At 30.4% G+C, this 18067-nt stretch overlaps 4 protein-coding genes across 5 annotated transcripts; 2 read left to right on the top strand and 2 right to left on the bottom strand.

Annotated features, from left to right (window-relative positions):
- Positions 1-5800: 5800 nt before the first annotated feature.
- On the top strand, positions 5801-9486 carry LOC124829873 (MADS-box transcription factor 1-like). 2 transcript variants are annotated; one of them, XM_047303459.2, is made up of 8 exons: positions 5801-6067; positions 7510-7588; positions 8148-8215; positions 8305-8404; positions 8593-8634; positions 8734-8775; positions 8906-9039; positions 9202-9486. In XM_047303459.2, exons 1-8 carry the CDS (start codon positions 5883-5885, stop codon positions 9275-9277), a joined length of 726 nt encoding a protein of 241 aa, XP_047159415.2. In that variant the 5' UTR covers positions 5801-5882; the 3' UTR covers positions 9278-9486. The 2 variants fall into 2 exon arrangements, with proteins under 2 accessions (XP_047159415.2, XP_047159414.2); XM_047303458.2 differs by having other exon boundaries at positions 7510-7594.
- A 1215-nt stretch (positions 9487-10701) lies between these two features.
- LOC124829872 (uncharacterized) lies at positions 10702-12782 on the top strand. The gene is made up of 2 exons (XM_047303457.2): positions 10702-11336; positions 12418-12782. The coding sequence occupies exons 1-2, from the start codon at positions 10961-10963 to the stop codon at positions 12423-12425; spliced, it is 384 nt and encodes a 127-aa protein (XP_047159413.1). The 5' UTR covers positions 10702-10960; the 3' UTR covers positions 12426-12782.
- A 722-nt stretch (positions 12783-13504) lies between these two features.
- On the bottom strand, positions 13505-14072 carry LOC124829878 (uncharacterized). The gene has a single exon (XM_047303463.2). It carries the CDS (start codon positions 13901-13903, stop codon positions 13694-13696), a length of 210 nt encoding a protein of 69 aa, XP_047159419.1. The 5' UTR covers positions 13904-14072; the 3' UTR covers positions 13505-13693.
- Positions 14073-15140: 1068 nt separating this feature from the next.
- Positions 15141-15871, bottom strand: LOC124829877 (uncharacterized). Its single transcript, XM_047303462.2, has one exon. It carries the CDS (start codon positions 15684-15686, stop codon positions 15477-15479), a length of 210 nt encoding a protein of 69 aa, XP_047159418.1. The 5' UTR covers positions 15687-15871; the 3' UTR covers positions 15141-15476.
- Between the last annotated feature and the right edge of the window lie 2196 nt (positions 15872-18067).

Genomic DNA, 18067 nt, shown 5'->3' with positions numbered 1-18067 from the left:
TGCATCTCCATTGGAATATTTAAATATAAGTTGGTGCCAAGACCACAATAACTCTTCATTATTCCAAATGACGTATATATATATCATATTATATCATATTCTTTCCACTATTTTTGTTGGGCAAATATTCCATGGACAACCCTTCAGAAAGAATTTTATTTTGTTAATGGAAAATGCACCACTGCCGCTAATATCTCACGTCACAGATACCCAACATATATAACACGTTAATTTTAGTAACAATTCAAATATTAGTTAAAAATTACACATTTAGGATAATTAAGAAAGTTTAGTCACGTATAAAGATGAAAAATATACAAATATATGAAGTTTTAAGATATATTTTATGTTGAAAATACTCCCAGATCTTTTATATTAGCAATTTATATGATTTTTTTTCTTATACGCCACCAAATTGATGAATATTTCTTTTCAAAAATATGAGAATAATCACTTTTTAAAATATTTATCATAATGGATTGGTTGTAATCCATAAGCATAATTTCGTTACAAAAAAAAAGTTGTCGTTCATAACACAACTTCAAGTTGACCTTTAAAATTGTACCAAAACCGTAGCCATGACTTTGATGTGACAAAATCAAATTTAACGATCACGAGTTTAATTAATTTAAAGTCTTATTAATTCAATAAAAGTAGTAAAACGAGTTCTTTGTATTTGTTTTTCTAAAAAAAAGTGGTACATGGACGATTCCATTTTTTCTTCTATTTCTTTTATTTTTGTTAACTTGGAAGTCTTGAGTGAATACACTATATGCCGATAATCTATACCTTGTGATACTATTTTCTTTATTTTTCGGAGATCAATTTGATCGTCTATTATATTTTTCAAAAATTAAATTGACTGTTAATATATATAATTTCCATTACATATTGAATCATTTTTTAAGTTTAAAATTAATTTATCCAGTTGTTATAATTTTAGGTAATAAATTAATAACAGACTTGCTATAAAATTACTAAAGAGGTTTCAGTAAAAAGAATGCGTGACAATTTTCAATTAATGTTGGTAAGCTAAAAATGACGTTTTTTCGTCACTTTTATAAATGATGTAATTTCCTTTTTGTCATGTCCGCCATGTCCATTATTTACGTTGAGTCGATTTTATTTTTTAAACAAATATTTTGTTTTCTGAGTAAAATCATAAATTTGTTTGGTGAAAAAAAGGAGAGTAGCATAATATATTTAATTAATATGATAAACAAGTGTACTTCATATTAATGTAAATAGAAAATCTAACTACTAAATATTTGTAAACTATATTTTATTGGTTATTGTCATATATGTTACATATCATCTAAATTAATATTAATTTATTCTAAATTTTGGTACTTATTCGTATTTTGTTGTCTTTTACTTTTATCTAAGAATCAATAATACATGCATTGATGATGACCCGCATCTAACACATGATTTAATAACAAATATTAAAATGAATTAGTTTACTCTTTATAATCATGTTCCGATCCTTGTACGTTGATTGTAAATGATATTTTAAGTTAGTTTTTTTTAATGAATGTAAAAAACTTATATTTAATTGCCAATATATTATCATACATTTTTTAGTTTATTAGTGTTCCTATTTCATTCAATATAGACATATTAAAAAACATCAGTTTAATAAAGTTTATATTAAACTTCTTTATTTTGAAGTAATCTAATCATGTGTCTATTAAAATAATATTTACATATTATAATTAGTATGATAATTTGGTATTATAATTATTATTTATAATGAGATATCATTATATCATTATTATCTATTTTATTATTATATATTTGAGGTAAGTATTATTTCAATAAAAACCTAGATCACACAGTCCATATTAATTCTATAAATACAATTAGAATTATATAAGAAATATTCACTTAATAATAATTATTCATACTTACTATTGTTCATAAAAGATCTAAACTTTTTTGCTTATTTGGAGTCTTGTACAGATAAATTTTCCCATTCTAAACAACAACAAAAATTCTATTTTAATCATTAATATTATTTAAGTCACTAATAAAATCTTATCACTTGTCAGTAAAAGATTAACTAGTAAAATCAATTGATGTAGAATGATAAAAATTAAAAGCTATTTTTGAACTAGTGGAATAAACTCTTGTGTAAGATTTGAATAAGATGCATCTTTGTGAGAGAGAAAGCTGATTGTGGACAAACATCCTCATTCTTACATGTTCATCACATGCCTCGTAAAAGACAAGTCATTGACATTCTTTCTTTCTTTCATTTAAAATAACAATTTCATTTTATTTATTTTCTTCATGAATTTGAAATCTGTTAAGCATTGACCATTTCCAAAATAATTGACCTAACTAATTCATAAAACACTCTAAGCTTGACCAGACGTGGGTAATTAATAGTAGTTAATTAAAGTTATAAAAAATGAATTAAAAATATATTTGTTATATTGAATTAACATTTAATTATAATAGTTAAATTGATTTCTTATAAGTTAACAAACGGTGAACTTTCACAATTAAACTTGTATAATAATGTATAAGTGATTTATAAATTATATGATACGATAATATCTATTAAAAGTGACACTAAACTTTGGATGACTTGCCATGATATCATATAGAAAACTAAATCTCTATTTTATATTTACTGATAAGAAGTGAGAACGTGAAATAAAAAAGCATCGCAGTGAAAACGAAGTAATCATATAAAGAGAGCAGTAACAAAGAAAAGGTTAAATAAATAAATAATGGTAGAATGAGACAGTTTTATATTTATGTGATATAAAATATAAAAGTAAAACGGTTATAAAGTATTAAACTTTTTGTATTTTTTTAATGAAAAAATAAATACAAAATAAAAAAAGGTAATATGAAAGTAAGTAAAAAATTTATAGTATATTTTTAAAAATAAAGAGAGTTGTGAAAGTTTTTGAAGATAGAAAATGAAATATAAAAAAAGGAATGAAACGTATGTTTTTGTTCCATAGTTGGAAAGAAAGGATGAATGATTGGCCATAAGAAAGAGATTGCAGATAAGAAGGTTTGGAAGTGATGTGGAGTTGATTCATGGAATAAGAAATGATCACATGCATCACTGTCTCACATTAATTATATATTTTTATTTTGAATTTATGATGATGAGAGTACCATGCACCTATAACCTGCCACCATAGCTGCTTCGTCTTAGACTCTGCAACAGGTTACGGTCCAATGAGATGTGACATGTTTAAATGGCAATGCCAAATTTGGAATGCGATGTAGGTGTTATTATTATTGATGCAGATGTTGTTCATCTTTAAATGGAAAAGCATCTCACATCTCTATGCTGCTTTGCCCATCCTGCATTCACCCTTCATTTTTCAACTTTCTCTTCTTCTTTTTTTCTCTCAATCACTTTCACAATACACTGTGATCAACCACGTTCATCGTGTTCTTTGGCCCATGCACAATGTCAGTGCAGAGTGGTAGACTGGTGGGTCCCATCATGTTTTTATCTCGAATATGGCATCAGACTTGAGATTGTTCACTTCGTTGTTCATCACTACAACATTCATATTCATCATGCACTTCTTCACTTCTTCTTGTAAGATAAAAAGGAATGATTATTAATGCCCAGAAGCAAAAATGGCTAAACTTTTCTTACTTCAAGTTAAAATAGAGTTATTATTGTAATTGCCTTATGTATACAAACACCACACAGGCCCTTATAAGCTTCTGACAAACGGCTAATTTGGCATGTCATGAGGTATTAGAACCATGGATCATGCTGGTTTCCGAACTTTTCCACAAAACAAGGTGTCAAGAACTATAATCCTAGAATCGCATGTTTTGACTGCAAGGGTAACGTCGTGTCTGCTTGATACCTCATGTGAAACAGAACGCCATATTAATCATTTTCAGACTTGTTCTAATAAATTCTCGTCCCTTCAAACACTGTCAATGGTGGAATTTAAGGTTTTCTCATTAGCAATCGAAACAAGGTTTTCTGTCTTGGGTTTCAGAAATAAGACTTGATTATTCACTAAGAATTCTTCCACAAAAATTCTGGAAATGGTAATTGCGTAATACGCCATTGTTATGTCATTTTCAGATGATTCTAACACAGTGCCAAACTGCTCTCTTGTTAAATTTTGAATTTGAAACAGCGAAAAAGGAGAACGCGGAAACTTTAACACCACTTTCCAAATCAAGCTTCTTTTCCTGTCTTTACAAGCAAATTGGACCATGGTTAATCATTAATCAATATTCTCTAACACTTCAATATTTACCAAAACTGTTCTAAAATTACCCCAAAACAATCTCAATTCACCAAAATACATCACTATCGATAAATAATCACTCGTATTGGTTTTTTCTTACTTTCACATTACAATTTTTAATTTTAAATCACAATTAATAGATCTTAAATTAATTGTTTTTTATTTCCGAAAGTATGTTGCAATTTTTTAATATATAATTTTCTATTTACTTTTTCTCAAGTATTTGTAAGTATAACCTACTATTATCGATTAACTTATGAAGAGTTAAAAAAAATTTATAAAATCGTTAGTTAATTAAACAAAAAGACTAACTGATGAGTTAAATAAATATCATACCTGCTATAGTTTTTATTTTGGGATGGTTTGAACTTTAATCAAACATATTTAATGTCCATTAAATGTCTTCCGTAGAAATATCTTTTCTTTTCCTTTTTTAGTTATCACTTTTTATTATTATAAACGTTTGTTTAAGTTTTTGAATTATCGTAAATTTAGAACCAGAGGATTTCCAATTTTTTTATCAGTAAAAAGGAAAAATACAACTCTCAAAGAACTTTGACCTAAACATACTTAACACGCAGTAATTGAAAATTGCGATCTTTTACTAAGATTCTTTGTTTAGTTTTTCATGTAAACAAATTATATATAATAGAACTTATTTATAACTAAAAACTCAATGAGGTTTTCAATTATTTTGATATACTAATTAAAATTTAATTAAATTTCTGAGTCTTTATAAAATAGTAGAAATCATAAAAAGATATATAATTAGAGTTTTAATTTGTTTATTAATAAAAGGAAGGAAGTTAATTTGAATTGAGAAAGGCGTAGTAGATCTATGAAGGAATAGGGGTAGTTGGGTAAATTTATGATGTAACATACGAACTACCCTACAACTACGAGGTTGAGGATCTTTAAGGTTAGTTCACATGATTGCCTGAGCACGAAAAAGTCAGCAGAAAATCAAGTCCTTTCCCACTTCATCTTTCGACACGTGGCACTGTTATGATATGGAATAACCATCTTTCTCTTGGTTTCAATGGGCAATCATGATTACTGGTCACGGATCCTATTTAGGGTTTCTCCGATTTTTGCTTTGGCGCACTCTTTTGAGCACCGTCGGATCGAATCCCACTTTTCAATCAACTGGCAGTGCAGTATCCACTTTACGTGTTCCACAAAACTGCATTTACTCTCTTACCATACTCACAATAAATCTGAATTTCAGCATTTTCTTTCTTTGGATGGCTCCTTATCATCAATGAAAGCACAGGCCACAGGGGATGAATGTAGCAAATTAAGCTAAGAGAAAAAGACAGCTAGAGAGAGAACAACAATCCCTTTTTTTTTCAATAACCATGCATCCATTAGCGTTCCCATTTCCCTTCATAACCATGCTTTTGCTGGGACAATACAATAATACACGTATCTCTCGGTATATATATATATATATATCACGCTTTACAATTTACACCATATATATATATATATATATATATATATATATATATATATATATATATACATACATGTGATCGAGATTTTATATATTCAGAATTTGGTGAGTGGATGTGAGAAAGAGAAGTTGAGAGAGTTAGAGAGAGAGAGAGAGAGAGAGAGAGAGAGAGAGAGATGGGAAGGGGAAGAGTGGAGTTGAAGAGAATCGAGAACAAGATCAACAGGCAAGTGACCTTTGCAAAACGAAGAAACGGGCTTTTGAAGAAAGCTTATGAGCTTTCCGTTCTTTGCGATGCCGAGCTTGCTCTCATCATCTTCTCCACTAGAGGAAAGTTGTACGAGTTTTGCAGCACTTCAAGGTACTTCTATATCTACATCTATATATATGTATATTCAGCAAAAGGTTTAAGAATAAGTAAGAATTAATGGACACGAGTAACATAAGAAAACTACTACAAACCCCCTTCTCTCTCTCTTGGTCTATGTCTGATCACAGATATGTATGTTATGTTTGCGCATAGAACGTGGTAGCACAGAAAAAGGAACTGCAGGACCTAGCTTTTCTTGTTCTCCGCACCTTTCTCTTCTTCGATTTTGTGCGCTTTTAAATGAATTTTGCTTCCGAGATTTCCAAGCCCTCTTCCTTTGATTTTTGCTGTTTTCAGTGATTCAAGAACACCAGCTACCCTTTGCCACCTTCTGAATTCTACTTTTACCAAAACAGCATCGATATTAAAAACTTTATTTTCTTCTTTCACTGTTTCGAGCTTTTCCGTTTCTGTGAATGTCTCGGCGTTTTTAGCATCTTCAGTGTTTCTGCGGCTATGTTGATGTTAGATCTGCAACTGGAAACGCAAAGAGATATCACTGTTGTATTTACTGTTCTATCTCTTCCTTCTTCTTTAATTTTGGTTTTCCTCAAGCCTTCGCCTTTCTCTTTCTTACCCTCTTTCGGTTCTCAACCCACCCATCCCAAATTTCTTTTTTTGCTTCATTTGTTAAGTTCTTCGCAGATCTGGTTCAAAATCTTTTACTCAAAACACTTTCTGGTTTTGCTCAGGCTTCTGTTTCTATGCAATAAGTGTTCGGAAAAGAACCACATCATTAATTTTTTTTTTGTGTCATGTATTATTTATATAATATAATAACAATATTAGCTAGTGTATGCTAATTTTCACTTGAAAAACCTAAATCATGTCCACTTTTTCATTTTCTTTTAACCAAGGCAAGGCACTCTCTAATTTACATCTTTGGCCCTACCTAGGGTTTATTTTATTCCTGCAATTAGTTCTTTGTTTCCACCATTTCTTTCCTTCTCATGTATCATTCGAAACTTCTTTTTTATTTGCCTGAGCATTTTTCTTACATTATTTATTTATTTACTCATTTGTAAGGCTACCAATTCTCTGCCTCAATTTGCTCATCACTTTGTTTCTTTGGTCAATAATTTGTCTACATAATATCCTTCTCCATTATAATAAGCATAAACTGTTTGATATGACTTTCAATCAGTTATATATGTTTCAATATGCCTGGCTTGTTCGACAAACCAAGATTTTCTTTCTAGATTATATATATATTGGCTTCTCATTACAAATTTGCATCTCCCAAAGCTGCTTTTCTGCTGTAAAAACAACAGCGGTGTTTGAAGATCGAAAGAAGATGCACATTAAGGGCTATACATACATTTTTCGGATGCATAAGTACTTCTTAGTGTGTCTACATGTTCTGTTTAGTTGTGGAAATAGAATAATTTTCTGAATGTTTAATCACTATTTGACTATTCGGTGTGAACGTGCAGCATGCTGAAAACGCTAGAGAGGTATCAGAAATGTAACTATGGAGCGCCCGAGGCCAATGCGTCAACAAAAGAAGCCTTGGTATTGGTGATTATCCTATACACCCTATTTAATTGAGCAACTGTGCATATAAAACATTCTTGGTTATTTCCAAGTTGTCGTGGTTTTGGTTTATCCACTACCAAAGAATTTCATTTGGAGAGGCAACAATTATGAGAAAAAACTGAATTTGATCGGCATTTCAGTTGTTTTCAGGAAACACCAGTTTAACCACTTATGCTGGGATTTTACTAGAATTTGTTCTGTTAATTTGCTAAACATAAAAATTAAAAGTAAACTGTTAGGTGAGTGTAGTTCCATCAACATAATGACCACTCAGATGTAATTGAACTTTTGTGTGTATTTTTTGAGTAATTTTCTCACCGTGTGTGGAAGAATCGCTCCTTCATGCTTTGATGATGGTGGTGCGCGTTCTAAACAGGTTAATTGGTTTCATTTACTTCCTTCTCCAATGAACTACTTAGGGCATAGTTGTCCTCGTACCCCCAAAGCGATCTATAGATTCATGAATCATTATGTATGACTTCGTATATCTTCCCTTAATTAGGTAACTGCTATGATTTTGCTTCCATTACTATAGGAGTTAAGCAGTCAACAAGAATATTTGAAGCTGAAAGCACGGTACGAAGCTCTACAACGTTTTCAAAGGTAAACATGCTCTATTATATTATCTAGGACATGCTACATATATATGTATAAAGTTAATAATATATATATGTCTGACTTAAAATCATCAGGAACCTTATGGGAGAAGATCTTGGCCCTCTAAGCAGCAATGAGCTTGAATCACTTGAAAGGCAGCTAGATTCGTCTTTGAAGCAAATCAGATCAACAAGGGTACCAACTAAATTTTCCATCGTTGCCAATTTCAGCTTGAAAATGATTTAGAACAAATTAATTTATCTTCGTCAAAAAGTGTATGTCTGTCAGTGATGAAAAATTCATACGAATATCATATCTAAAAATATAAGTGAATGATCTTTGTCGTATATGTATTATTTTCGTAACTGCATGACATTCTACAGACCCAATTCATGCTGGATCAGCTTTCTGATAGTCAGCGCAAGGTATGAGAACAATTCTCAATTCCTTTTCCAATGTTTAATTGTCATTCTTCCCAGTGATTCCCTTGCTAATTAACCAGTTCAATTATGTCACATGTGAAGGAACACTTGCTAGGTGAGGCAAACACAGCTCTCAGACAAAGGGTAACAAACATTTCAACATTCAAGTTCATATACGGTGTTCTATGATGTGATTTAACGATAAAATTTGAATGTACAAAGGTGTCCTGAACTAGACAGAAGCTTTTTGAGTGACTTATGCTGTTTTTGGCAGTTGGAAGAATATCAAATAAATCAATTTCAACTGAATCCCAGTGGTGAAGAAATGGGGTATGACCGTCATCCAGGTCAACACCAAGGCGATGCTCTCTTTCAACCATTGGAGTGTGAGCCAACATTACAAATGGGGTATCAATTTCCTCTTCATTAAATTCCGATGCATGGTTGTTTCTGGTTACTAGCAGACAAAAACATTGTTGTTGGGATTTGATGTAGACTAGAAACAACAAATAATTATGTTGATGAAATGGTGGAGCTATGTTCTAATAATTTGAATATGTTTAACCGCAGATATCGACCTGATCCAGTATCAGTGATAACAGGAGGCCAGAGCATGAACAATTTCATGGGAGGATGGTTACCATGAAAGAGTTTGAACTGTGAAATGAAATTTTATTTGAAAGGAAAATGGAAATCTGTGATAGTATATGTAATAGACTCTACCTTGTAGGAACAACATAAGCAGTGATTTTGTGTGTGAGCTTTCATAAACACCACATAACTACTTAGCTACCTCCTTGTTTGGATCACCCTTTCTTCCCTTTATTAATAAATCTATTGTTTGCACCCTTTCAATTCACCTTCTCATGTCTTATAATAAACTTATATTTGTATAAATAATACAAAAGGGATGAATTTACAGAAAAGCATAATGAGAACCAGGATAATGAAAAGTTTTTCAAAAAAATATTTTTCAGTTTATAAATAATTATGCAAAACTTAACAAATTAATTTATTGTACATAATGTACATGATTAACAATGTAATTATGTATGAAAATGTACATGATTATCCTCAAGGAACATTTTCGGTAACAATAATGATAACTATTGTGGTAGATGAATGATTATTATTTAATAGAAAAATTGAAAGGTTACGGCGACACGGAATAATAAATACAAAAGTTTTTTCAGAAAATATAATTAAAATTCGAACAAGATAAGCTCTTATGTGCCATGAGAATAATACTTTTTCTTTTTGCTTTAAATACATGAAAATACACTTTTATACTCATTTTTAATTTGATGTTTATTGTCGAAATTTAATTCGTCAAATTTAGACTGCAACAATATGTATATAGAATAATAACTCCTTATATAAGTAAATAATAGTATTACTCAAAATTAGTGTAAACCGTTAAACTTTTAAACATTAATCTCTTGCAACATGTTTTTTTCTTCTTTACTCTTCGTAAGAACGAGTCTCTCTTTGGACAATAGAATATTAATATTTTAAAAATAGACCGTAATGATAAAACAAAACTATAACATTTTTAAATTGAAATTATAGACAATAAGTAATACATATCTTCTGTACCGAGATGAAAAAAATAATGTTTATATGTTTCTAGCTTCTGATAGAAATAATATTCTATTAATAGGAAATGTTAATTTTAAGAAATTTATTCCAATAAATGTATTTAGTTGGTAGATAATAATTTTAAAAACAGTGTTTAATTTAAAAATTGAAGAATTAAAAACAGTGAAATAATGAAGCAGAGAAGAATACTGCTTTATTTTCAACCAGGTAATATTTTTACCATTTATTTCTTAATTATTTCTGTTCCATTTATTGTGTTTTTTTTCTATGTATAAAACAGAGACAGGAGTCTGTTGTAGTTAGATATGGATCTGAATATGGATAGAGTTGAAATGTAGGATTTATGTGTATATGCATGCATGAAGCAGACATGTAATTAAACCTTTTCATTAAGAACAAACATGAGATTGTGACTTTTCAAGCTTTCTTCAACAAAACTACTATCTTCTCTATCCTCCTTGGCATTCCCACCCAAAACACCTTTTTTTCCCTTTTTTTTATATTTTTCATCCAATCCAAACCCCTTTTTCTTGTTTCCATTCAATCATTATAATTACATAAATACATCATCAAGTTCACTTTTTCTCTCTTATGATCACAGCATCCAAGACCATTTCTCTCACCCTTTCTTTCTTCAACGATCAACGTTATCCATTTGCCTCCTATTACTATTCTGTTTCGCCGGATTTTCAGGAACAACATAAGCTAAAACAAAAAACAAGACACGATCATGAGAGGAACAAGAGGAGGACACCAAGACCAACAATCTCGCGCCTTGTACGACCTCTCCGCTCTCGTTCTCAATCTCATCCGATCGCCTCCCACGCCGTTGCCCTTCTCCCACATCGTCCCGCAGGGGGCGTCTCGGCGATCGCCGCCGGCCCAGATATCGCCGGCCGGGTTCGCGTCGCTGCTGCTGGGAATTTCGCTGGCTCTGATGCTGTGTGGATCGGTGACGTTCTTCATCGGGTTCGTGCTGATGCCGTGGGTTCTGGGATTGGTGATGCTCTTCTACGTCGCCGGAATCCTCTCCAGCCTATCCGTCTTCGGCCGCTCCATTCTCTGCTACGCCACCGCGCCACCCTCGCCGCGTAAGGACATTCCCGGTAAGTTCACGAAAACTAAATGAAAAATGTTAATTTTGTTTCCGATTAGTGAATGATAGCTTGTGATACGAGCGATTTATCACACAGACTATGGTCTATTTTCTTATGTTTTATTGTGTTTTTGCTTATAATTTTCAAATTTTTATGAAAAAGTGAAAACAGAGTTAGATTCTTAATATTAATGTTGTTTATGGAAAAAAAATCAGGATGTATTGTTTAAGTTGTTCTACGGTTAGGTTTGTGGTTTTCATTAAGATTGTACCAATCTTGAATAGTATTTTTGAAGTAAACTTTTCAATTTTAATCGAAAAACAGAGTAAACAGTACATTTGAGTTTTATCCTTTTTAGAATTTGTGAATTTTAGTTTATTTTTTCTTTATTGGGATGGATGCGTGACGAATTTACTTTCCCCTTTATGGTCTGAAACTTGCTTGAAGAAATAGCCAACAGGATGCAAAGTGATCTGTTTTGGAGAAAGCTCAACAATAAAGTTCTCTTTTTGACCTGTTTTTGTTTGGTTCAAAGAACGAATCTTTGAAGCTTTGGTTGGTTAGTTGGTCTGTCCAGAGAAGGAACTGGATATCAGGATTGGTTAAAATTGGATAACAATAATTTTTGCATGATTAATTTTAAATTATCAGATCAAATTAATGTTTTATTTAATTCTAGTCATAATCTGTAATGAACACGAAAAAGAAAGGATATGCAAGACCAACTATTATCTTTGAAATTATTTCTACTTGGAATATACAGAGTTAATTGCATCTAGCTAGTTTCCTTTTGAATATTCTTAGTGGGCAATCATTGTTAATTTGTTATTCAACTTTCTGGAAGATTGCACTGTATGCTGAGATGTTCAGAGTAGCTTCAATGGGCTTTGATCAACTTTTTTACCACACGTTCTTTCATACCCTACATATACTGTAGTAGTAGTTTTGATTATCATGTTTTTGTTGCAAATTTCTACAATGTTCCGTTTTAATTCAATTAGTCCATCTTATTGGACTACTGTTTTGAATTTGTTAATCTGCATGATGAGCCTAATCACTTCACTAATTATTATTTTTTTGTTGGATACAGCGTGGTAGCTTAATGAAGTGAGAAACGAGGAGAAGGATGGAGGGTTTTGTGCTACCTCAGCAAGACATTATTAAAGATTACGAAGCTTCTCCTTTTAGCGGATGCAGGAATCGTGATATTTGGTGGATGTGGCTTATCTCTGTGCATAAGAAATAGCTTTGTAAATTCTGAAAAATTAAGGAAACACTGTTACCTTGTTTTATTTTGGCACGTATCTTGCTAATTTCTCAAGCATAGGCTGTTGAATTTCCCTTTGTTCAGATGTAGAACAGAAAGAGAAGGAAAATATGATTTGACTCCTGAGAAACAGAGTTTGCATTGGATCAAGAAATCTTTTTTTGGAATCGGATGGTTGTTGTGTTTGATGTCTGTTGAAGCTGTATATAGCTGATACCATTGATTTACATGTCGTAATTGCTATGTGCTATCGAGGGTAATTGATGAACGATGAAGATTATTATCTTGTCACTGATTAATACCTAATTTAGGTTTTTGTTGCCAAAATGAACTTATAATCCACCCAATATCTTTAGCTCTGATGGGAACATGTATGTTGAATTTGTTGATTGGTAGTCTTTACCAGAAATATTTATGACGCTTTCTTTTTCTCTTTCAGCAAATGATGTGAAATCTGTACTGATAGAGTAAATGGAGTGTTTGAAAATAACATTTAATACTAGTCCCATTTATTTTATTTTTTAAAAAAAATGATCATTGATGTCACCAGTTCTTATAAAGCAGTGAAATGAATTAAAAATCAGTTTCTTTACATTTGTCAATGGAATTTTTTATATAATGACCCTTTAAAGTTTTCTACACCACGATTAAATAGAGGATAAGTGTAGGATAGCTGCATGTGATTCCATTCCCACGTTTGCTTTTGTGTGATATGGTTATCCATTATCCAACAACTAGGATAAAGTGTAAGAACAAGATAGCTTTTAACTTCAAGTTTTTGTAAATTCGATGGATTCTGGTTATGTATCAACATTACAAATCTAATATATTTACAGGTAAAACATACTTATTGATATTTTGGCCATGATTATACTAGTTTTAATAGGAATCTACAAATACATAAGTAAAATAAGAAGAAGGTAAGTGATTTGTATAATTGACTTTAACGTAGGAGTATTTTTGACATATATCTATCGACTCTACTTGGAGTTTAAAGACCAAAAAACTAGGGATAACTTGGTATCAAAAACTTAAGACGACGATTGACAGAATTAACAGCACATATCAAATTCAGAGCTAAATTAAACAGAGAATGGAATTAGCCAGTGTTGATATGCACACCAATAGCAATAAGAAATATGGTAATGAGACCAAAGAAGACGATGGTGTGGATCAAGATAGAGACTCCACTGGTTTGCATGTTCCCAAACTCCACCACTCTGCTTTTTCCTGGAACTTGAATCAGAAGACCAGGACTCAGCAACACAAACAGCACCACTGCTATCACCACAGGACCCCAATCACTCATTTTCTATCAAAATATTCTAAGTGATTCTAAGCTTCTACTGCCACAATTATATATCTAGAGCAGTAGTGCTGAATGGGAAGCTACAAATTAAATAGGAAACTCAAAATCAAAGTGAATGACACTGAAGCAGAGATCAATGCAAGCAAGGAATAAACTGAAGAGAGACACCTAGCAGCATGAGCTAAAGGCAAAAATAGTTTAGTTTTAGTTTGGGTGCATGTCACAGTCAGTGATGAATGTTAAAGCAAGTAATTGAGCATTGCATTACGTGGCCGCATATGCTAAATCCAAAATTTGGTTCATTACTGGGACTTGCTAGCAAGATAAGACGGAATCAATTATTTTTTGTGGCCCAAGTTCAAAAGTCCCACATTGATTAGTGTTGAGTAGGTTGACACGTTACCCTTCAATTTTTTGCTTTATAAGGAAAAACTATTAAGACTTTCGTCACTTGGATAATAAATAAAGAAAATTGTATATTTTATTAAATAATTAAAGTGGATTTGGTAAAATATATTTTATTATCTGAAAAACTGTACGAAGAGGACGTGTAAAAATAAAAAATGTGTGTGCGTCGATTAAGTTATTTCACAACTTTGAAAAAACAAATTGTGAATGAATGTTCGCGTGTGATGTTAGAGAATGAATATTTAATACTTGTCTAGCTGAGTTTATTAAAAGAAGGAAAATAGAAGTAACGTTAATATTAAATTATTTTTAAAAGAATTTCAGATTTTAAATTTTAAATTTATAAAGTAAAAAAAAAATACTAACAGATTATTAATTACATATTAATCTTAATTTTTCTTTTAATAAATTATCTTATTTAAATCATTATCATCATTCATATTAAATTAACGAAATTGGAATTTTGTAAATGACTTAAATGTGTGCAACAAAAATAGATATAATTTTTTTTATGTATATTATTTTTTAATTTTAAAAACTTTCATAAAATATTACCGCAGAAACACATTTGTGGAAAAATTTACCGAAAAAGATCACAAGTTTAAATAGTGGATTTAAACATGCCAAAATAAAACAATTTAGCCGTAAATTCATGATTTTCCAGTAGTTAAAAGATTGCGTTGGAGTGTTTCTTAACAGTATTTCTTCTGGAATAATTATTTTAAATATAATCTTTAAATAAGTTATTACAATTTACAAAAATTAACAATATTTTCATAACTGATCATAGTGATACATATATTTATTCTTCTGTAATAACTGCACCCGTTCTTAGATAACATTAAACGAATCAAATCCATATCAAAAGGAAGATCATGATGCTCAACAAGCATCGAGTCAAATTTTACTTATCAAATTAGAATTTCATCTCGACAATATGATAAGAACATTTAAGTAGCTGTAACTCAAATCCTGTGCAGATGTATCAGAGATGAAAGTGAATAATATTGCTTTCTGAAAAAGTAACCAAATATGAAACAAAAGAAACTAGAAACATATGTAGAAATTAAGGTTGGAACTCAGGAAAAAGACACGTAAACGTTGAAGTGGGTAGAACAGAAAGGCATGAAAAAGAAAGAAGAAGAAGTTGAATGAATCCATGTAACTAGCCGATGTAAAAGTGGACCTTAACAGCGAGCAAGAAGAGGCAGATGAGACCAAAGTAGAGAAGCGAATGAACGAGAATGGAAGCAGCACTGGTCTGAAAATTTCCAAACTCCACGCACCTTGAACGACCAGGTACTTGAAATAGCAACCCTGGCATTAGCAGAATGTATAGCACCACAGACACAACCACTGCCCCACAGTCCAACATTCTTCTTCTTCCACCTTCAACTCCTATAACTTCTCATATATCAGTTCGCAGAATGAATTTCATGACACAAAATATGTCTATATATATATATATATCACTGTTGTGCATGCACGTGGTGGTTGTGATTCAGATTTGGATTAAGGATAACTTGCTTCAGATGATAATATTGTGACTATCTGCTTCATCTTTCACCGATTATTTCATGCTCAAGCAAGGAATTACTTATTTCAGTCACACCTTATTATAGAATTAATCATCTCTGCAACATTCTATAATATATATATGTTATGTTCAGATAGCATGGCTTTGTTTTGGTGCAAACTTACTTTGGGCGTTTTTTAAATATGCTGCAAAAAGATGCAGGGAATTTAATATAAGTTTATAAGAATTATAGATTATTCATGAAGTTTCTGGCATATATATATTATAATAATTGTTGTGTATAAACTATAAATAATATTTTAATCTGATAAAAAGTCAGATTAAAAATGTTAAAACTTAAGAAAAAATAATTTACAAAAGTTACATAAAAGAGTCTGAGATATTTTTTAAAAAATGTAATTACTTCTGGTCATTAAAAATTTAAATAAATCACTCTAATTTTTTTTTCGAAAGAAATGCTTTAAAACTGTATAAATATATTTATATATTACAAAATAGAATACACGATTCGAGAAAAGTTACTTTCTTAAATAAATATTTATAATTAAGTATCTTAATATTTAGATAATTAGTTATATTAATTGTACATTTATTACATTCATTAACTTTGACATTAAAATTTGGGAGAAATAGACTTAACCTTGCTTGCAGGAGAATGAAGAAGTTGCAAATTTGTTTTTGATTTTGTATTTTAAGATTAATATTGCGACTACCGACAAATAGATAAAGAAAATACGATAGTGAGAGAACACGACAAATGACAGAGAATAGCCGTGGACTTCGAAGTGTGTATTTGAACATCAAAGTCCAATAATTATAACACTTGTTTGGCTTTTTCTTACCCTTTCTTTTAGAAATCATTGACAATATATTTATATGCTTCTACAACAACCACGTTCTCATGTCCTGCTTTTTCTTATTTATTCATCACATAACTAATATAATTTCAAATATACGACACACATCTTAAAGCTTTTTTAATGTCTTTATTTGGCTAAATTCTCAAATGAAAAGTGTGATATTATAATTTTAGTGGTTACACTTTACAACTTTAAGAAAAGGAAAAAAAATACACGATAATTAGTCAAAAGTTATCTATAACTTACTGTGATTGGAAAACGAAAAAGATGAAAAGGAAAAATATCTCAGCAGAAAAATTCAACACCAACAAAATGAGTAATTAGCTCCAATATTACTTTTTACTTCTACTTCATCGGCTCAAAGGAAAAAAAAACAAAGAATATATACTCTCAAGTGATTAATATAGAAATTTCTAATATAACTATACCTCACAATGAAAAAAACAATTTAGTTCAACTCTTTCAAAAATATCTATATATTTTACTAGAGATGATTACTAAATTCTAAAATTTTATTTTCAGTTTCGTTTAATTAGTAATTTAGTTTTTATATTTATATATTTATTTTACTTAATTAAATTTTTATTTTTGTAAAATGATTTAATGTGATTTTTTTTAAAATTGATATTTTCTTAATTTAGAAATGTGTGTCAAAACCTAACTTTGTTGCGTGTGAAAAATCTAATGATCTTTTATTTTAAAATTTATTTGATTTTGATACATGATACAAGACAAAAAAAATATATGAAAAGACTCGAATTTTAATACGTGTTACTTTTAATAATGAAATCAATTTAACATAAGTAATTATATTTAGTCTTTTTAACAATGCAAACTTAACTAAGGTTTTTTAGAAAAATAAAAATAAAAGTTTAGTTGACTTAAAAAACAAAATAATATGGAAACTAAATCACTAATGAATTTTTCATAATTCATTAATAAAGAATACAAAAATGTGTAATATTTAATGGGAATTAGTAAATAAGGAAAACAAAATTAAAGTTGTATAAAAATTATAAAATATTTGTTCCAATAAAACGAGGGGAAAAGAGATATTTTGGAGAAGTGAAATAAAAAAAAGTAAGTGATGGACAGTGATAGGCTGCAGGTGCTTCCAAAAGGTGCTTACGTTATTACTGATTCACGTTGTTCACGATATCACCCAAGTCATGATTCTACATACACCTGTTCACATCTCAACTGGATTCTTAAATACTATTCCTACATTTCAAAACCTAAGAAATTTCTTATCTATAATTCACTTTCAAATTCAAGCATCAAATAGTTGAAATTACTCTTCTTCATACTTCTTTCTTACAACCTTATTTTACCTTAATCAATAATTGTTTCAAATTCCTT

Source organism: Vigna umbellata, chromosome 5 (genome assembly GCF_029865625.1).
Source record: "Vigna umbellata cultivar VRB3 chromosome 5, Vumbellata_1.0, whole genome shotgun sequence".
Classification (NCBI taxonomy): domain Eukaryota; kingdom Viridiplantae; phylum Streptophyta; class Magnoliopsida; order Fabales; family Fabaceae; genus Vigna; species Vigna umbellata.
This window is presented reverse-complemented; position numbering and strand designations above follow the sequence as displayed.